This window comes from Rhinichthys klamathensis, unplaced genomic scaffold, assembly GCF_029890125.1.
Source record: "Rhinichthys klamathensis goyatoka isolate OS25496 unplaced genomic scaffold, OSU_Roscu_1.1 h1tg000153l_1, whole genome shotgun sequence".
NCBI lineage: Eukaryota > Metazoa > Chordata > Actinopteri > Cypriniformes > Leuciscidae > Rhinichthys > Rhinichthys klamathensis.
The window spans coordinates 37,893-48,468 of NW_026606688.1; the positions used below are offsets into that span (position 1 = coordinate 37,893).

At 37.0% G+C, this 10,576-nt stretch overlaps 1 protein-coding gene across 3 annotated transcripts; it reads right to left on the reverse strand.

The window, feature by feature from the left end:
- Nucleotides 1-236: 236 nt before the first annotated feature.
- On the reverse strand, nt 237-9,287 carry lamp2 (lysosomal-associated membrane protein 2). 3 transcript variants are annotated; one of them, XM_056258542.1, is made up of 6 exons: nt 9,144-9,287; nt 6,787-7,412; nt 6,537-6,674; nt 5,152-5,206; nt 4,654-4,824; nt 237-776 (listed from the first exon to the last, which is right to left on the reverse strand). In XM_056258542.1, the coding sequence occupies exons 1-6, from the start codon at nt 9,187-9,189 to the stop codon at nt 634-636; spliced, it is 1,179 nt and encodes a 392-aa protein (XP_056114517.1). In that variant the 5' UTR covers nt 9,190-9,287; the 3' UTR covers nt 237-633. The 3 variants fall into 3 exon arrangements, with proteins under 3 accessions (XP_056114517.1, XP_056114516.1, XP_056114518.1); XM_056258541.1 differs by lacking the exon at nt 237-776 and adding an exon at nt 942-1,221; XM_056258543.1 differs by lacking the exon at nt 237-776 and adding an exon at nt 2,747-3,130.
- Nucleotides 9,288-10,576: the final 1,289 nt, after the last annotated feature.

Here is a 10,576-nt window from a genome sequence, read left to right on the forward strand (position 1 = left end):
GCTAAGTGCAAGAATGTGACTTATTAGCTCTGCTGATTAAGAAAATGTGCCAGTATACTTTTCACCCTTAATTTCGGCCACAAACAAAAAAAAACCAGCAAGATTACAATTACAGAACTAATTGAGGATTTACATTCAATGGTTAATAAACAAGGGATTCCTAATTCTAAAATTGCATCATTCATTCATAATAGTTCACATGAATTTAAGTCACAGCAACCAGAACTGAGTGTCCATAGAGCAAGAAAATGCATCAAAACTCCCATAAACAGAGGAAATCATTTTTTTTCCTTCATGCATTTAACATATAGCACAATGCCAGGTTATTTAGACAGCCTGTGCTTACACTAAACAAATGAATCATGCCAGTTGACATTGCTTCGAGTGTGATTAAGCAGAAATATACCACATAATTCATAAAAAGTTTAAATCGTACACAGGAAATTAAATGATTAGAGCAATTAGACATGTTAGAAACTGTGGTGACATCAGCAGTTAGTGCCACCAAGTGAGGAGGGTCAAGCAGTTTGCAGTGCAAAAGAGGAAGCCAACAGGACCAGAAGAGAGGAGGAGGAGCAAATATAAGTGGCAAAGGACAAGCCGGGGTTAGAGGTAAGATGGCAGCAGCTTGAGTTATACAGACTGGTAACCAGTGCGACTCTTCCGCCGGCCAATCAGGTAAGAGATAAGCACTAAGATGATTAGGAAGCTGAGAGCCACACCCACAGCAATGGGCACGAGAAAACTCAAATCAGAATCCAGAAAGCATTCCTCCGCTGGGAGAAAAGGGGAGAGAGAAAGGGGTGGTGAGTGACATACTACTGCTGATTTTATTCACAACAGAACTAACAATTCAGTCAGACCGATGCAGAATAGGTGTTATATTATGTGCCATACAGGCCTACCTTCTAAATCACCACGTTATAATGTATTGACAAGAAAATACAAGTTCATATGATACGACTCATTTCAAAATAATTTATGTGCACAAAAATACCGAAATAAACTGATTCCTGAATTTCTGCAAGATTTGTCAGCATGTGCATGGACACTTGACATTCTTTGATTATTAGGATTCAAATTGCTCATAGCCAGAGGTTTGACTTCTCTTTCTTCCAATCAGATAGGCCAGTAAGACAATAACAATGAGGACAGCCAGGGCAACTCCCACCGCTATAGGAACAATGAAGTTATCAGGCTCATCTCCTTTGCAATCCTCAGCTGAAAATAAAGAAAATGAGTAAGGGAAAAAACACACAGCCATTATGTTTTAAAGTGCAATTGAATCAAATTTGTTGACATTTGCATGATGTTTGTGTTAAAGGGTGAAAAGATGGCCCACACCAATTTTAATGTATACACAATTGTCTCTCCATTTATTGCAGCTAAAAGCCGATTAAAACGTTTCCATTGCAAAACCTCACAAAACAATTTTAGGGCAGTCAGATAAGGAATCCTTTTTTACAAGTTTGCTGGCAGAAAACGGTAACAAAGTATGCTCAGGGGGAAAAAAAAAGACAAATATAGATTCATTTTATTTTAAAAAGTTATTGATAAGTGATAGGATGGCAAGCAAAAGTAACTTCATCAAGCAAGGCACAAAATTACCAGTAACCAGTTTTGAAGGTTTAATTTATCCTGGCTATTGTGAAAAAAAAAAAAAACATTTACACAAGATTCTGTGCGGGTGCTGCAAAGACTAAATTAGAATGGTGCATAAACTGAAGAAAAATGTACCACAACTGAAAAACAAAAAAAAACCTACTGTGAAACCGTGAAGCCATTATATGTGATAAATAAGACATAAGAGAAAGCAAATAACGTATTCTGAAAAGGCTCAGCAACTGAAAACCAAATCATGTAAAATTTATCATGGTGTGTGAAAAAAAACCCCACAGTCACTATCAAAGATTCCAAGCTGGTGCAAAAGATTCTTGCAGCAAATACAATTCACAGTAGTATTAGCAAGGAGCAGCATGTATTTTAGGCTATAATAGTAGCTGTAAAGAATTCAAAATTACGGTAGAAGCTGACAAGATATTTAATTTAGAACTCATCTTCCCTTTTTAAACTCCATAAAAAAAAAAAAAAAAACTAAAAAAACACTACCAAAAAATATTTAGTAACAGCATTTATATGCAAAAAACACCAGGCCTACTTTTATTACAATGGTTTGTGTTTTTAAAATGCTTGTCATGAAGTTTAAACATTCGAGCATTTGTTTTTCTGTTCTAGAATTTCAGTTGTTTGAAAAGACTATCCAGCATGTTTAGATGTTTTCTCAGTGTAGCAATCTCCCTCAAAGCCACTCAAAATACAAGATGACCAACACACTGCAAAAGCACTTGATCTCAATAAAAGTCAGTTGTCCAGTCACTATAATGCACAGTAACAACCCGTTTCTGGAAGTACTTTTAATATTTAACCAAAATGCTACAAGACAGGTGAATAAAACACTGTTTCAGTTTAAAGCTGTGGATACAGTAATGATGGGCACAAATTAAATGAGCCAAACTAATCAAATGAACATAAAAGGAATGTCTAAGAGAAGCAAGTGCAGGGTCTGATATGGAGCAATTAAACTTTAAATTGACCACAAAACTACGTTGTTCTTGCCTATGAATATTTTGAACAGCATGGTACTGTGACTGTAGCATTAATTTGCATTTTAAGAGATAGAATAGAGAAACAAGACCATGCACTTACTCCTTACTTGGGGGTGGGGGGGGGGGGGGGGGGGGGGGGGTGCACGCACACAATTAATTCACAATAGGGAGCTCTGGTCCTGGAGTGCCACTGTATCTTCAGATTTTAATGTGTTGCAGTTTAAGGGCAAGTGTATTATTATAAGGACAATTTTTTTTTACTCCTGTGGCCCCGAGTTAATTGCCAATTGAGATTGCACAAAAACCCACAATATTAACAATGGTCCAGGAACAGATTGTGCGTCCCTTAAAACACTCAGAATTTGATTCTTTGATTTCGTTGCATTACAATGTCTGATATCCAACATAGGTCCTTCGTCGACCAATCACGTATGCAATCACAACAATGAAAATCAAACCAGCCAGAGCGGCACCAACAATGATTGGGATTAAGAGGCTGGTGTCATCCATTGAACATTCATGGGCTGCAGACAGAGAGAACATGAATGAAAATAAGATGAAGCTGCTATCTTCTAATTAATACCACTGCAGATATTCACAACACTTCAGACACAAATCACAGACACTTGATCTGGTAATACTGGAGACCTCTCTTTGAGACCTCATAGATAGTGGTACAATTAAGCATTTGTTATTAGATGAAAAAAAGATATATATAGCAGCAAATAAGCATATTAGAATTACATCTGAAGGATAATGTGACACTGAAGACAAATAATGGATGCTGAAAATTCAGCTTTGCCATCACAGGAATAAACTACATTTTAAAACAGAAAAGTTATTCATTTGTAATACACAATGTCGCAGTTTTTACTGTATTGGATCAAATAATTGCAGCCTTGGTGAGACACTTAAAACATCCTTTCCTCACAGTAAGCATACAAAAGTAACATATTCAGATCTATCAGGATTGATTTTGCAAGAAATTTCAGACCTCTGTCATTCATCTTTTTGTGTTGAAGTAAAGTAAATTTTGCATATACATCCTTCTTACTATCAGTTATCTTGGTGTAGCTAGTCACATCCATTCTGATATGATCACAGAAACAATGGGTCTCATTCACAAAGCATGCGTATGCATAAATTTGTGAGAAACGTGCATTCGAACGAGTTTGAGAACAAATCACGATTTACCAAAAATGTCTTACTCTAAATTTACGAAAAAATATTGGAACTGAAACCACACGTACGCAAAAAGCACTTACTCTATATGGCCTTATAATAGTTTTAAGTTATATTAAATAATCCATATGTAAAACTATATAATACAATTCTATCATATACAGTTAAAGAGTAAGAAAAGCTGCAATGTTTCTCTGAATAACGCAGGTATACGCACGTGTACAGCTGGCTAATGAGAGGTCTGTATAAAAAGATGTTTGTGAGAACTAGCAAGAATGGCACACTTTGCATTGCTCGAGAGTGCGTCTGCAAAAAGCAGCAAGTTTGACAAGAGTGATGAAAGGCTGTAAGGAGAGTGTGAACGGAAAGCCCTTATATGGAGATGGTTTGGGCGTGTTTTATGCAAATGACTAACCTTGTGCACGTGCCCGCTCATTAAGAAAACTCCAAATTCACTTCCATCAGAATGATGTAAAGAACAAATTCATGTGCGTACAAACGTGTTGCGAATTAGGCGGAGATTTTTCGTGAAAAGTTCTCCTGTGCGTACAAATACTAAATCTACGCAATTATTAGTGAATGTGACCCAATGGGTTTATCAGATTGCAGTGGCTGCATTTCACACTAACAAGTGAAAGATTGTCACAGAACTGCTTTGGTTTTCCAGTGGTCACAGACCACTCTGAAAAGCAACGCGCACTGAAACTGAGAGTGAGCCGTAGTGGGAGTAGAAAAGTATCTGACAAGTTACCGTACTAAAGGACACAGTCCAGTTAAGCATTATATACATGCTGTACAATTACTTCTGATAAGGTAATTAGCTCAGCTTCATTCTTTACAATCACAAACGCACACAAATACATACCTGTGCCAAACATGTTATTCTGGACTGCGAAGGGCTGCACTTGTAGCTCGAACGTGTTGACGGTAAGCTTGTCTGAGATGTTGTAACTCTGCTCTTTCCTGCACATGTATGAGCTCCCAAAAGATGCCTCCCACAGAGATAGATTATAATTGGAATCCCTGAAAATGCTCCCTGTTGAGGTCACAAATCAGAGGACAGATTACGTAAGAAATGCAGCACCTTTAAAGATGCACAATATATTGTCATATTGCTTAAGGCTGATTGAAATGGCCAATATCGACCGATACAGAAATTCTCTTAGTCAAGACAGTGGAAATTAGTGCACACATTTGAGCATAATCACCAATTTAATACTGTTAAATGTAATCTTCAGCAAATATCCATTTCTCACACTGTACATAATAGTGATGCCTAAATTCACTTGTAACATTAAAACATATTTTAGGTGTTGCATTATTTTTTTTGGCCATTTACAGTTTTCACAATAAAAAATCTTACCATTTCCAAGATCAACGGAGAATTCCAAAGCATGTAGACGAAACTTCTGTGAAACCTGTAAAAACAAATATAGTAACCTTATATCATGTGAATGTAACATGTTGAACTGGCAATTTAGTATTAATTTGTATGAAAATGTAAGATTTGTATGAAGCATGCATGGACCACCCCAATCCCATCCCTAACCCTCAGTGGGGCGTAAGCAGACCGTGCAAAAATTTAATTGTACAAATTCATAAGAAATACCCACAGTGAACAATACTTTTAGACCCCCTGTGGTGAAAATCAAGTTAATGTTTATAAGCCAATGTGGCGTTTTTAAAATACTTTTAGACAAACCATGATGTTGTCATCAGTCAACACCATTGCGGAGTATGTCAACGTGAATCCTGTCAACTTGTGGGGCGGGGCTTTTCCTATCATTCATGTTAGTTTATAGTTTAACACCATGCCAGCTACCCCGGCTAAATTCATGGTGAGAAAGATTTATAAAAAAATAAAAATTTGGTTTTCAAATTTTATTGTAGATTGAACTCTTTTAGACTTTATTTTTCAGTTGAGTCTTAAAATATGCTTCAGTGATAATGGATTCTGGCAAGAGGGGATCATGGAGGATCTTCACCCGTTAACAGAAACATGAGTTAGTCTGGACTGCCCTACTTGACTGTGTGTACTGTGTAGGTAATATTATCTTTTATTCTTATACTTATATATAGCAGGTGGATTATGTACATGTGTTTTATGATGAATTATGTCTTTTTCCACTGACTTTCTATGATGTTTAAAGCATTAAGGATGCTGATCTTAAGGCAGCGGTCTAACTCCCGAGAAGATGTACGGGAACATGGTTTGTACTTTGTATCATTAGCTACACATTATTAGCCATTTAATAACAGTCAAGCAAAAGGCTAATCATATCAATTACTGTTATGTGTCTTGACGTTGTAGAGAGCGATTTATAAAACACATTACCATTCTGATAAATCAACTTTTAGACAAGCCTGTATAATTCACTCGTCCTCTTCTGAATCAGTTTCTGGTTCAAACATATATGGCTGAATGAAACCAATATTTACACTTGCGTTTACTACAGTTGAGCGAGTGGATCAGGTAGTTGGTGTGATTGAGTGGAGGCGGGGATTAATATACTAAATGTAACAAGGGTGTAGTTACATTTAAGCCATTTTAAGGCATGAAGGATCACAGGAAAAAAAAGAAGTGTATATATATAAAAAAATTCTTTATCAAAGATGAGTTAAGGGATAAAATTAACAGCAGGGGGACTTTAAGAACTGTCATGAGTGTGAATTAGTCAGAAGACAAACAACCCAGAAAATGTACCTCCCTTTTGACAATATATTTGACTCGCTTCTTTAAAGACTTACGTTTGTGAAGACAAAAAGAACAGTCATTTCCTTTGACTTCAGTACAAGGGAAGAGTCATGTCCACCAATTCCACAGGTTCCACTTGCTTCCGTTACATTAGGACTTGGGTCAAGATTAAGAGTCTGAACGCTGCCATTCTAAACAGCAAGAATAAAATAACACTAGCAGTGGCGTGAGAGTATTACAACAAATTTGCAATAAAAGATAACATAAATCTGCAGTCCTCTATACAGATCGTTTCATACATACCCCACTTATTTTGAAGCTGAACTGAAGGCCCATCTTTGCCAAAAGGCAGGCTGAGACGTTGTCAGACTTGACGTTGTAGTTTCCAACAGTTGGGTTGGGGACAGGAGGAGTGGTCGGGGGAGGAGTCGGGGCTGTTGTAGCATTTGGGTGTGTGGTAGTTGGCACTTGAGTGGTAGAATTCGTTGTGTTGTGATGCATGGTTGTTGGAGGTTCTGTGGTGGCATTAGTCGTCTTGTGTTGTGTGGTAGTTGGAGGTTCTGTGGTGGCATTAGTCGTCTTGTGTTGTGTGGTAGTTGGAGGTTCTGTGGTGGCATTAGTCGTCTTGTGTTGTGTGGTAGTTGGAGGTTCTGTGGTGGCATTAGTCGTCTTGCGTTGTGTGGTAGTTGGAGGTTCTGTGGTGGCATTAGACGTCTTGTGTTGTGTGGTAGTTGGAGGTTGTGTGGTAGTTGGAGGTTCTGTGGTGGGATTAGTCGTCTTCTGTGGGGAAGTTGAATTCACACCAGCATGAGTGGTAGCTGTGTGTTCAGAGGTGGTTGGAGCTGTTGTAGTCTGCATGACTGGGAGTTTGCTTGTACTGGGCTCTGCAGGTAGCGGTGAGGTCACCAGATCATCAGCATGTACAATACCTGTGGAGGGTGAAAGCAGAATATTATAGATGAATGCACTTATTTCCACATCGTTACGGGGTTTCCCCATGTGACACTGGGAATGCACAAACCTGCCCTTTTAACTTTCCAAAATCAATTTTAACTTGTTGTATAATAAATGCCATAAAATACATGAAGACAGATACTCGGTTCATTATTTCACCCAAAGTGAAAGAATTTAAGCAAACCAAAGTCTTTCAACCACCTCCATGCATAAGGAAATAAAAACCGCAATCCAAGCACATTCCAAAAGCTTTCCTGACTTCCTGACAGCAAACTAACACTCCAAAAGATTTAATTTGATCTGCTGTTGTCTAGGACAACTGACTTAAGGCTGAAATACAGAAAAACAGTTTTTGGCAGATTTTTCTTCGACCTGCAGATTTTAGGCAGACAGTTCAGATTTCAATAAAAAAATTAAAATAAAAAAAAACGCAGTGTAAGATGGGCACATATTTTGTAGCTTCAAACTATGACTTTATAAATACCATCAGACATGTTTGATATTACTCTATTGGCATACCATTTTTCACATACTATATAGCAGGGAAATATTCCATTTTAATGCACTGATTGTTTTCATTTGTCATTCATCTCCAAGCAACAAGGCACACATTTATCCACGAGTTTGTGTTCAGAACGACCTAAAAGCCTGGTAGTGTGTGAACCTCAATCATTTAGTGTATGATGCCCAGTTTGTCTTAAACCATTTACAAATCTGGCAAGTGCATGATGCCTAGGGTTTTAAAATTTTCAGATTTTAAAAGTTGTGTAACCCATTCCAGCTTTAAGATCATGGGCACTGGGTGACTGTCCCATCCCATAGTTTGATTAAATCATTAACCTGGTGCTTTCATCAAAGGGAGTCTCTAGTGCACCACACACAAACCCATCACATGATTATGAACGAGTGGGGCAGAGAAATACAACGAATAAGCACTTCAGGGTCACATGGTTGTGAAGTTAAATGAGTCAAATGAGAGAGATCTATGGCGTTATTTCCTTACATTTCAGCTGAACTAATTGAAATCATTAAAATGAAAGTGGCAAAATCACTGAAGTTAAAGTTTGCATTTTTGCATTTCATCTAATCTGATCATATTTAACGCACTTTAGTTAACATAACTATACATGATTTACTGGCTTTATTACTACCTAGCTTGAATTAGCCCGGCTGTGTCTGAAAACCTACTGAACTTCCAACCTAGACACCATTACTGGATATCAAAAAAAACTTAAAATGTTGAGTCCAGGATGCCCATTATTGAGGTCCATGTAGACAACAACTAGCAGGCAGAGACACGGCCAGGAGTTTATATATAGCTCAATGCTCAGTTTTACTAATAACACAAAATATTCACCGTTTCCTAAAGATATTGGAGCTGTTTTTGTTTTAATCTAAACTCGCTGGTAATGCTCAGGGTATCTATTAACGCATTTTATTTTGGAAATTATTTATCACTTTGATTAGTATAAATGTATTTAAAACAAGGACAAAGACAGTAAAACCTGTATCCCACAAGCTGACAGTCTTTCTGATTATCTAACGCGCTTTTACTGGCGTAGGTAAGAATTCACGCTAATGCTAATGCTAAAAGGCTCTGGCGCTCCTGTGGGCCTGCGTAAACCTCTCAAAAATAAACTTCAATATCTGCTTTCGAAACGTGACACCGTCTGAAATAAAGTACTCAACAAAATAATCGCACGTACCACTCAGCAGAAAAAAGAGCAAGGTCACACAACCGCGGACAGCCATTGCGACGGGTGGATGGTTCCTCAGAGCAGACAGACACTAAACGACGGCCGGACTGAGTGTGACCCGGTTTAGCAGCAGCAGCTGTGAGTGTGACTGTGATGAGCTCAGCCTCAACCTGCGCTCTTATAAGTCATATGACACGACTGCTCTCCTCCTCCTGCTCGTTACGTCGAGTTTACGAATTACTGTTGATTTACCAAACCTGTGTGTAATTAATAAATCAGACACAGAAATGTGTTATTCCTGTATCAAAACGCAATTAATAAGCAGACCATGGGTCTAGTAAACAGTGACATACAAAAAAGGTTAAGTTTTTGTTCTGTGTGAAGGTTTTAATGTTATGAAAAGATATGTCATGATCACACAAAACTATTATACATATTAATATTATTATAGACATTTTATTATTCATACCAAAATAGTATCCATGTAAGCGCTGATTTCCTTCTGACAGTCAGATTTAAAGCACATTTTAGCATCTTTTATTTTGATACATTGTGCATCCGGGTTTTTTCTCAAGTTGACAATTAGACTTTATAATTCTTGCTTTATTAGCTTTCATGTGTGTGACCATTTAATTTGAATAAAGTCCTTAAGCCACGTGTCAAATGCAATTTCTGAGGCTAGCTGTCACATTTGTTTGTACTTTTTTGCAGTGAATAATTTATGGTTAGGTTTGTATATTAACTGTTTGTTCATAGTTAGGATCCTCATTGTTGAGGTCAAATTTACCCTAATTGGATTCAATACAATTCACCAAAAATCACACTACAAAAACAATCCTCTGGTAAACAGCAAACCTTGAACACTGATACCTCTCACACATTCCAAAAATAAATAAATAAACAAAAAAAACATGAGAACACATGATTCACAGTTTTCATAAAGTGTTGTAACTTTTTTCTCTGTTGTATTTTAACCGTAAATCAAAGGTTAGCTGAACATATGTTGACCATTTGTGACCCAGTAGTGGGAACATTATACAGTAGGCCTATGTTATACACTTTTTTCATCTTAATGAAAACAGTAAAACAAAATTAAAACATTTTTAAAATCTCAAAGCGAAAAAATCAAGGAAAGCAGAAATAAGGCAACAAAAAAAATCCAGTTTACATACAAATTTTAATTAATCAATTGTATAAAATTACTTAAACGCATTTGACATCCTGCCCCCATTAAAATGTGACAAATTGGCCTGAGCTGACATTTCTGGACAATGTCCTTTAAAATTGTCAGTAAAAATAAAACTTCATTATAGTTGGCCACAACAAATTTAATGATATTGAAATTTTAGCTTGACGTATATAATTCACAAACATTATTGTAATTTAAGGCAGTCTTGAGTGAAATAGGACTATTTTTACAGGTGTTTTTGAGAGTTTTGTGA

Excerpts from the sequence above, each read along its gene's own strand:
- lamp2 (XM_056258541.1), bottom strand. The coding sequence starts at position 9,189 with ATGGCTGTCCGCGGTTGTGTGACCTTGCTCTTTTTTCTGCTGAGTG. Across the intron at positions 6,675-6,786 it reads TCAGCTTCAAAATAAGTGGG|AATGGCAGCGTTCAGACTCT; the intron begins GTATGTATGAAA and ends CTTGCTGTTTAG. Across the intron at positions 4,825-5,151 it reads CTCCGTTGATCTTGGAAATG|GGAGCATTTTCAGGGATTCC; the intron begins GTAAGATTTTTT and ends TGACCTCAACAG.